The 10,292-nt window shown below is 40.0% G+C and overlaps 1 protein-coding gene across 2 annotated transcripts in view; it reads right to left on the minus strand.

The window, feature by feature from the left end:
• Pla2g4a (phospholipase A2 group IVA) overlaps positions 1-10,292 on the minus strand; it is a 156,754-nt gene that overhangs the window by 15,594 nt on the left and 130,868 nt on the right. For both annotated transcript variants that reach the window (XM_013346713.2, XM_005348474.3), the window contains 2 exons: positions 9,657-9,899; positions 4,439-4,623 (listed from right to left, as the gene is read on the minus strand). In XM_013346713.2, coding sequence (XP_013202167.1) covers positions 4,439-4,623; positions 9,657-9,899 — 428 coding nt within the window. The remainder of the gene's footprint in view (positions 1-4,438; positions 4,624-9,656; positions 9,900-10,292) is intronic.

Consider the following 10,292-nt stretch of genomic DNA (forward strand, 5'->3'; position numbering starts at 1 on the left):
CACAAAAACAAATCAAAACAATTTAACAGAAAAATACTCAGACAACAGTGAGAAGGGCACATACATGCCAATTAATTCATTTAGGCACACAATATATTTCTCTCTATAAATACATATACATAAAGAATAAGTTGATTTTTCACTATAGAAAATAAGATTTTTGTCTCAATGCAAATCTAGCATATATTCTCACCACCCTAAAATTTTCTCATCATTTAAAGGTTATTTTTAAGATTGGGGAGATAGTTGGCCTAATAGTATGTAAATGATGTAATATCTAAAACAAAATAATGATTAAAATTATCAAAGCAATTAATATAAGATGGGACCGATAGAGCTATCACTCAGAATTCACTATTTGTGGTTATGGTTATTGTCTCTTCTCATAGAGACTTGCTGTTAGTCTTCAAGAGCCTGCTGGAACATGAGTAGGGACATGGAGGCTGCATAACACTTGGAGCAGTTAGCACTTCACTTGCAAGCTTGGTAAACACTTGCAAAAATATCCCACAAGAGGCCAATATGAGATATAGGTGTTCATCACAAGACATCTGATAGAAAATGGGTATGGTAGGTTGAATGGTGTCCCCAACAGGATAAATATACCTACTATGAATATGACCGTATTAAAGGAAGGAGTTCTTTTAAAAATTATCACGATTGTTATTGTTAATGGCTTGTTTGTTGTTTTGTTTTGTTTGGTATGGGGGTGGGGGTTTGAGGGTATGGGAGTGTAGGCCAGAGGACAGCTTTCTGAAGTCACTTTCCTCCTTCCCCTCTGGGATCTATGCCTAAAATCTAGGCTGTTGAGTTGTGCAGCAAGACCTTTTACTGAATCATCCCCCTGCCTCAGAAGAGGGCTCTTCACAATGTAATTAAGGGGCTTGGTCTGTGATCAGCCTCTATAATGGGGCAGGGGGTAAGTACTATGGCAATTTTGCTAATAAGAGACAAAGAGAGACCAAGGAAAAACTGAGGTAGGCTGCCTGGCGGTGGTGACACATGCCTTTTGTTCTAGCACTCAGAAGGCAGAGACAGGCAGACCTCTAAGTTCAAGGCTAGCTTTGTCATCAAAGTGAGTTCCAAGACAGCCAGGACAACACAGAGACTTCACATCTCAAAACAAACAAACAAACAACAAACAAAAACACTGAGGTAGAGACCAAGGTGACACACCCACAAAAAGGAATCTGCAAAAAGGAATAGAATTCTATCACAAATCCTGATAAAAAACAGCACTTCTCATACCCTACTCACAGCCTGCTCAACTGTTGGCTCCAGAATGGAGACAAAACACTTTTCCTGTCATTGTAAGCTATATATATGATGTCACTTTTAAAAGCAACTCTGAGAAAGCAGAGTGAGAAATAAACCTGCAGGTACCACAGTCTACACTGTGCAGTCTTCCTCAGGCATGGTGGACTGGCATTCACAAAGCCCACCCAGGCTAATGGTTCTCTGCAGGCTACCTCACTAGCCATGGTGCATTGCTGTCTACAGACCTGTCACTTGGACTGGCTTGGGTGAGTAGCTCCCTCACTAGGCATGGTAGAATAGTGTCCACAGAGACAGCACTTCAACCGGCTTGGCCATGATGTGACCCAACTTAAGAAGTGGATCACGTGTGCCTCAGAGTTCTAAACCAGGTGCAGCATCAGACACCAACAAATAGATCAAGCCAATGTGGAAAACCACAGATGTTTGCTTGTTTCCACCCAGAACGACCTATAGCAAAAGAAATGTATCGAAAACTTTATTCCTAACCCTTCAGATGCTCATGTCAACCTTTCTTACGTCCACTTCGCCCCCACACCCACCTTCACTGCCTCCTTTCTTTTCCTTCTGTTCTACAGAGCAGACCCATTGCTCTGGCTGGCCTCCATCAGAAAGTATTCAAAGAGCACTAAAAGAGTTAGTCAGACCCATGTGCAATATATGAACTGTGATATAACATAGTACAAATCATGACAAAAATGACTTAAAATATTCTTTTAATAATATGTATGGAAATATACCAGTAGTGAACCCTGGGTTCTGCTGTCCCAGATTTCTGATCCCTCAATCAAACCCAAAACACCCTTTACCTAAACTCTGAGTTTGCTTATTTATGAATAGTCTGCCCATTGATAGACACAAGGATTACTGGCAAGCAAGCCTCCATGGTAAATCAAACAAATATTGTCTGTACCTATATCATTAAATGAGTAATAAAAGTAACACTTGATCAAATGAAACATTGGGGCTGTTTTCCTTAGAGAAATTAACAGGAATAATGTTTGGAATCATGAAACGCTTTACACCAGTTTGGGCGAATTATTGTTTTTTTTTTTTTGGTTTTTTTTTTACAGTGTGAACTATCTGTTCTATAGAAAACAGTATCCCTTACACTAATATTGTTAACTTAGAAGCCCAATTACAACATAGATAACACAACTGTTATCAGAAGCCAGGATATGCACCACCGTAGAGCTTCCTAATGTAATCTGAGATTTAACTCTACTTAGGAACTTCTGTGTGTATCAATAAACAATAAATGAAGTGAATGGCTGCTTGTTTTCCTCTCTTGCATTTTCTGTATGAAATGCTTTCATGTAAGCCATGCTAGCTTAGAACTCAGGAAACCTGAGCATGATCTAAACTTCTTTCCCCTTGCCTCCACTTCTCAAATGCTGCGATTGCATGGGTACCACCACCCTGAATTTCATGAGGAGCGAGGGATTAAATTTAAGAGCTTTGTGTATGATAGACAAGCAAGTATTCTACCAACTGAGGCACATGGCCAGCCACTGTTATGATTTCTTACCCACATGTATGCTCTATTCTTTAATGAAAAATGGTGTCGATATTTTAATATCAAAAACAGAAAAGGGAAGCCATGAGATGGCACAGTGAATAAAGGTCAAATGAGTTAGAACCCAGAGACCCACATCAAAGAAGGAGAAAACCAATTCCCACAAGTTCTCCTCTGACTTCCACACATAAACACACACACACATGCATTTTTAAAAATAGAAATTGGGATCTGGGGAAATGGCCCCCTGATTAAAAGCACTTGGTTTACAATCATGAGGATTATTCTCCAGCACCAATGTAAAAATCCAGACATAACTGAAAATGTTGTGACCCCAGCGTTGGGCAATGGAGAAAGGCAGGACCTGAGAACCTGCTGACCATCCAGCCTAGCAAAACCGTGAGCTTCTATGGAGGCTGTCTCAAAGGAACAAGGTAGAAAAGGATGCCTCACATCCTGCTCTGGCTTTTACAAAAAGGATGCATGCGTTGTGAGTTCATACGTGCAACACACATATACACGACCTTCTCCGTCTCTCATCTTTCTCCCGCTTCTCTATCTCTTTTTTCAAAGAGAGATGAGAAGAGGGGTGAAAACCCATCAAAATACCAGCAGCTTTTATCCAGAAGTGGTTGGTACACATTCCAATTGCTCATGTATATCTAAAAATATACTCTTCTTAATAATAAACAATGCAACATTTTAAAACTCTTGCAAAATACAGTGCTTTTGATTTGTGTTACTAAGTGGTCTCCTAAAACTCTTTATTAGTATCCTCTCATCCAGAAGTAAAGTTCTGACTCATAAGAAATTATGGCTTTGACATTTTGCACTCCCATTGTTTAAATGAATAACACACTATCTTCTACCATCAGTATCACCTCCTTGGAGTCATCACTGGAACCTACCTCCTCCTTGCTCCTCATGGGTCACCGGGTTCTACCCATGACTTGCACAGTGCAAGATTTTATTATCCTCCGCTGGGGTTACAGTAAGTCATAGTTTTAATCTTTCGCCTTCCACCCACCAACGCAGGTTAATCATCCTAAGATTCCGATTTCATGATTTCATTTGTCTGCTGGAAATCCTCCACCAATCTCAATTTCCTACCTTCCAATCTTAAAATTCTTCCTGGAGCCCTCTTAACAAGCTTAACATCTGTTTACCCCATCTTTGAGATGTGCTCACTGCCATCTCTGTGCGGTTTTCGGCCCATTCATTTATTTCCCTGTTCTCTGACTCCAGGAAGCACCCTCACATTTGCATATTAATCTTCTGCGGTGCGCATAATTTGATATTATCGCACCAGCTCTTGTTTTCTTGGCTGAATACAACTAACAACCTCAAAAGAAATAAATCATTAACGTGTTCTAAACATGTGACGTTTTTACGGACACTAAAGAGTTATTATTCTAGCCACTATTCGTTCTAGAAACTCTTAGTGCTTGTCACGGCCAGCAGGAACTGTCCATCTGACACAGCCTAGAGTCACTGAGAAAGGGAGTATTAATTGAGTGAGTGTCCAGATCCGATCTGCAAAGAGGCATTGCCTTGCTTCTTCATGGCTATAGGGGGGCCCAGCTCACCGTGGGCTGCATGCACCCTTCCTTGGGCATGTTCCTACTCTGCTTACGGAAGTCTCCTTACCTTGAAAGGAGGACTTGTGTCACTTGGCCTTGCAGAAAAGTCAAAGGAGATGATGAGATCCACACCTCTCTGAGGTCGTAGAATCAAGGGGTATGGCAGGTTAAAGGTGAGTCCACTGTCCACAACATGAATCTTTTTACTCTTCACATCCAGGGGTTCATATATCCGTTCAAATTCATCTGGATCTTTTAAAAGGAAAGGGAAGACAAGAATGGATTAGATAGTCATCTATTAGTTTAGAAACATAAATCTTTACTGTAAATCCGAGACACAGAATTCCCCATGTTTAGCCTTCTCCGCTCCTCCCCCCACAGCTTTGTTAGAATCAGGCATGGATTTAATTCTGGCAAGTGTAGGTAAATTAATAGCTTTAAGTCTTAGTGTCTTTATCTGTGATACCAGAACAAACACAATGCCAAGGGAAGAACTTAGCTTGGGCCCTAGTACTGACACTAGACAGGATGTCTTTTATACTCTTATCTCCCATCAGAGTGTCTTTACTGAGTTGGAAACATTTCTTCAGACATCACTTTGTTTAATTTTTGTAGCAGGGAGGCAAAGAAGAAATGGAGGATAAAGTAAACTACAAGCTACCTGTAAAATGAAACAAATGGGAAAAGGCACAGTCTGAGCAGACCCCATCTGCCTCTCTCTGGGCCGACTGCACATTCTACTAAGGGATGAGGGGTCAAGATAAAAGTCCAAACCACACCCTCTGTAAGCATGAGTTGGGTGTCCCCATTCAGGCACAATTCTGGGTCCTGGACAAGCCTAGTAAACTACAATAGATACTATGAGTCTATTGCCAAGTAAGCAAGTGCACTGACGAGCCAGTACAGCGAGGATCGCTATGGCAGAAGCACCAGAAGACAGCGTAGAGAGGAGTGAGCATCTATGGGGACCATATTCAGCGTAGCCATGTCTGAGAAGACATCCTTGACCTGAAACAAGACTAACAATACAGAACCACCTAACCAAAGTAGTTTAGAACTTGTAAATTCATTCATTTCTCAAATTGTCTATTTAATAATTGCAGAATATCCATACCATAGAACTGACAATATAGAAGTCAAAACTAAGGCCAAAGAGGGCCCAGTATATAACCAAAAGCACTGACAGCATTTGAAATGAATAGTTTAAAAGAACAGCCACTACAAAGCACAGAAATGATCCATGAATACCTGCTAGCTCTACTAAAACACACCAAAGCCATTTGATCATAATTAAACATAACACTAAAAGCTTTAAAGATAACATTTGCTTAAATGCAATCATTTTTTCTAACACAATAACGCACAAGAATTTATTAAAAATTTTCTTTGGTTTTGCAAACCCAGTGTTTTCTCTTTTAACTTTAACTAGATGTTCATGTCAGGAGACTAGTTAATTTTTCCCTCTCCTTTCTTAAGCCCAAAATTGCCCTCGAGGAGATGCTCATGATGTAGATGAGCTCCTAACCAGCACAAGGCTGAACACCACTGTCCTGGCTCCAGAAAAAAATGACATTAAGTCTTTACTGTGTTATTATCAATCTAAGTTTGTGAAATATCAATAGCTGTTCCATATGCAAATTAAGACTTCCATGATCAAGTAGATTTAAGAAAGTCAGGATTCAGCATCTTCAGTAACTGCCAAGTAGACACCATGTTCCCATTCAACTTACCACGCCTAGGAGTAACAGCAGTTTGTGGGAAAGGCCACTTAATCCCCATAATAAGGCTTTCCAATAGCTACCATTTGTTTCTATTTTACAGCAAAATATAGATTATGCCAACTAATTGTTCAAGATATCCAGCTAATAAAAGGCCTGGATGGATTTCAGATGTCAATCTCCTTTAGAAATATGTATTTGAGCTCTCAGACTAACACTTAAACTCAGTAGGCTATCCTAGTCTGTTATGAGAGAGAGGCGTCAGATTCTGAAGGCATCTCTGTACTTTTAGGACCAATTTGTCACGTGACAACCACTAACATGTAGAAGCTTTGTCTCATGCTACAACGGGCAAACATCCTCCCATGATTGAGAGCACACAAACTGCCTAAGCCTGTGAGTGAGTTAATCTGGATCTCTGGCAAGCATACAAATAACATGGTGTTGTGAGCCTGCAACGGCTCCTTAAACAGTGGTTCTCAACCTTCCTAATGCTGCAACCCTTCATACAGTTTTCATGTTGTGGTGGCCATAAAATTATTTTTGTTGCTACTTCATCACCATAGTTTTGCTACTGTTATAAATCATAATGTAAATATATCTGACAGGCGGCCCTTGTGAAAGGGTCTTGTGACCCACAAAGGGCTTGCGACCCACAGGTTGAGAACCATGGACTTAAAGAGTTCCGCTGCATCTGATGAATCCATCACATAGATTCAACTTACATCAGACAAATATTTGGGTATCTGTGCCCTGAACTCTGGCCTGAATGAACTCATGTCAACTTCTAATTCCGGATAGCGTGTCAGAGTAAACAGTATAAATACAATGTAAACAGGAAAGGAGTCATGTGACAGCGGCTAGCTTCTCCAGAGTGGGTTTCTCCAGACATGTAACCATTTTACAGTGGCCTACTAAGGGGGGGTTTATTATTTCATAATTTATCTTGCTTTAATTATCTGAAAGCTAAAGTCATAGGTACAAAATACCTTACCTTTTCTCATTTTTGACTAAGAAATTATTTTAAGGCACCCAAAATTTAATGAGTATGAGCAGAATTGCCATAGAGTAAAATATAAGCTTCTCCCAACATTAACATCTAGACTAGACAAAAGTTTTTACTTTTTCTTCTTTTGCATGGAGGACATGTACAATTAGAAGTGATATAATCATAATTATTATCTTAATTGTAGCATTCCAGATGTATAATACATAAGATTGGGGGGGGTTGTTTTACTGTTTATTATAGTTATTTACTTCTTTGTGTGTTGGAGAGGAGGTCATGCATGTGCCACGGCCCACACATGAAGGCCAAGGACAACATTGAGGGAGCTGCTTCTGTCTATCATGTGGGTCTTGGAAATTTAATTTAGGTTTTCAGACAAGACAGTAAATGCCTTTAGGTACTGAGCCATCTCATTTGCCCATAAGTAGAGATTTGAAGTCTCTGGAAAAAAAATTACCAGAGTTTGTGATAAACCAGCCCTCATCTGGAAAAGCACTAATAAACTCAATTAATTCATTTTAATATGCAATAAGGTTTAGCAATAGTAGTATCAAAACAATAAATGTGAACGAATTTGTTTTTGAATTTATTAGAATGTTCCGTACATATTTCAATCGAATAAACATAAAATACATAAAAATCAATTTTAATGTAATGTTTACTGAGACTTAAGAATAAATATTTTTCCAAAAGTCATTAATACAAAATGACTTTAGGTTAGAACATGTCAGGAGCATCTCAAAGATGCAGGGTAGAGAAAATGCTCAGTGGTTAAGGGCACTTATTTTTCTTGCAAAGGACCCAAGTATCGTTCCCAGCACCCATGTCAGATGATTCACAACTGGATCTCCAGCTTCAGGGAGCTGATACTTCTCTCACCTCCTCGGGCACATATACAGACACACATACTTACACATAGAGAAATAATAGAAATTTAAGATCTCTAAAAACAAAATCTCAAAGACACTTAGTGAAAACTTCCATTCTTACATCAACAAAACAATGACTAATGAAACCACAAGGGATGCCATGTGAAGGGGAAGACTCGGAAGCCAGACCCAGAGACCTGTGGCTCAAGCCCAGATTTGCTGAGCAGTTTGGGACAGAGATAATGCAATTATTTTCTTTGGTATTCCTTGTCACCGAAGCTTCCTTATATATCCAAAAAAGCTATAATGTGCTTAAGTCCAATCGGCAGCCATCATAGGGCACAAGTCTGTAAAGAACCAGCTGCCACAGGGAGGCCAGAACTACAGCTATGTGCCACAAACCAAGAAAAAGAATGGCACCAACAGAAAGCTTTAACGTTAGCCTTCTCAGTCCAGGGGAACTGTAATAAATATTACAGCTGATATGAATGGACTAATTGGAATTATATAATAATGTATAATAACAATAACTGGAATTATCAATGCATAATTATAAGTAACTCATATCCTAGTGTTTAAGGTGACACACATAATACAAATTGCAGTGTTTGCTCCCCTTAAAGTGAGACAAAAAATAGAAAAGAACAACAAAATCTGAAGCCTATCGTAATTTCAAAACCATTCGCTATGTACGAGGAACAAAAGAGCAGTGGGAAGAAAGCTTTGAGAGGCTGTGATGTTTCAAATGTCTACTTTAAAGTTTAACAGCATCTTGGCAATGACTTAAGGCAGAAGTGATTAAGAAATGATATTTGGACAACTAAGTAAAAGTGATGGTGTGATTGAGAAAAAATGTAAGATCACCACAAGAAAAGGTATATTACATATTATTCGTCACCAAAGCAAATGTAATGCTTACTCTCTAAGTCACTAGGGATCTGATGAATAAAGGTTACTAGTTTTGGACATTTCATTAATGACAAGTCTGAAAGTGACTAGATTCTTACCGGGCAACTTCACAAAGTTTCCTAATATTCCTGAAAACCGGAGTGACAGTTTCCCTGTCCGGATAGTCATTGCAGACTGGTCACGTCAACTCCTGTGCTGCATTCTCCCCTGCACCACAAGAGGGAGCCGGGCCTAGTGCCCTTTTACCACATGCTCAACTCAAAGCTCCACCTGGCCTATTCCAAAGTGGCCCGCCCACGGGAAAGGAAGGAGGAAATGAGACAGAGCTGTTTCGTCTCTTTCCACAGCCAGGCACGGTTGTGGAGGCGTTTGGGGAATTATTCTTGTGTTTTTGGAGTCAAGCCTGGAAGCCTTGGCCTTGCTCCTCTAATCACTGGACCGTTCTCTGAGCACCTCCTTACCTGCTTTTTACACTCATTGTAATTATCACGGTAGAAGTTTCCTGTTGTCTGTAAGTGAACCCTGACCATTAAAAGAAAAGAAAGGCTTTTGGGGTTTCAAAGAATATTTTCTATACTAACATGACTAGGCCATTTCCTAGCCATTGCATTTTTCTTCAAAAATAAAACAAAAACAAACAAAATGAATGAATAAATGTCCCTCACAGGTCAACGTTGTTAAAATTGAGTCTAAATAAATGTTAATGTGAATTAAAATGCTTCTCCCCAAGAAAGAGTAAAGACGACCTGAATTAGCTCCTGAGGCTTCTGCTCCGGTGCATACCTGCTACAGCCGCATCAAGTTCATCATCATCGAAGGATTCCAGGGGGCTGAGGTCTCTCAGCGGAGACAGTGGATAGGATGTGTTGAGATTCAAGCCCAGCATGAAGTTGTGCACTTTCCCTGCGCGCCCTTCTCGGGTGTTGAATAAAGCTGAGTCACTCACCAAGGCCATCAGCATTCGATGCACCCAACTTGCTTGATTGTCATTTTGGTACTCTCTTTCAGCATCTTCGTTCTCAGTGCCTGGGGTGAAGGAACACAGAGCATGTCAAAGAAGCACACGCATGCCAAAATTAGGCTGCTTGGTTGTTGCTGCTGTTGTTGTCAACTTCATTGGTTAGTCACGAAAATTAAAACTGAAGTTCTAGGCCTTTAACTCAATATGTTTATTTGCATAAAACAAGTGACAAGTCACTTCTGTATCCAAATGTTCATAGTTTTACCTTTTACCTACACACAGTGTCAGGCTATTCTTCACTGATGTCTCTTGGTCTACTATGATATTTCATATGCACTCTTAATATTATCCTTTCTCTTTCTCCCTAGCTCTCCTCCATCTAACACACACACACACACACACACACACACAGAGCGAGAGAGAGAGAGAGAGAGAGAGAGAGAGAGAGAGAGAGAGAG

The sequence above is a fragment of the Microtus ochrogaster genome, chromosome 6 (assembly GCF_000317375.1).
Source record: "Microtus ochrogaster isolate Prairie Vole_2 chromosome 6, MicOch1.0, whole genome shotgun sequence".
Lineage (NCBI taxonomy): Eukaryota > Metazoa > Chordata > Mammalia > Rodentia > Cricetidae > Microtus > Microtus ochrogaster.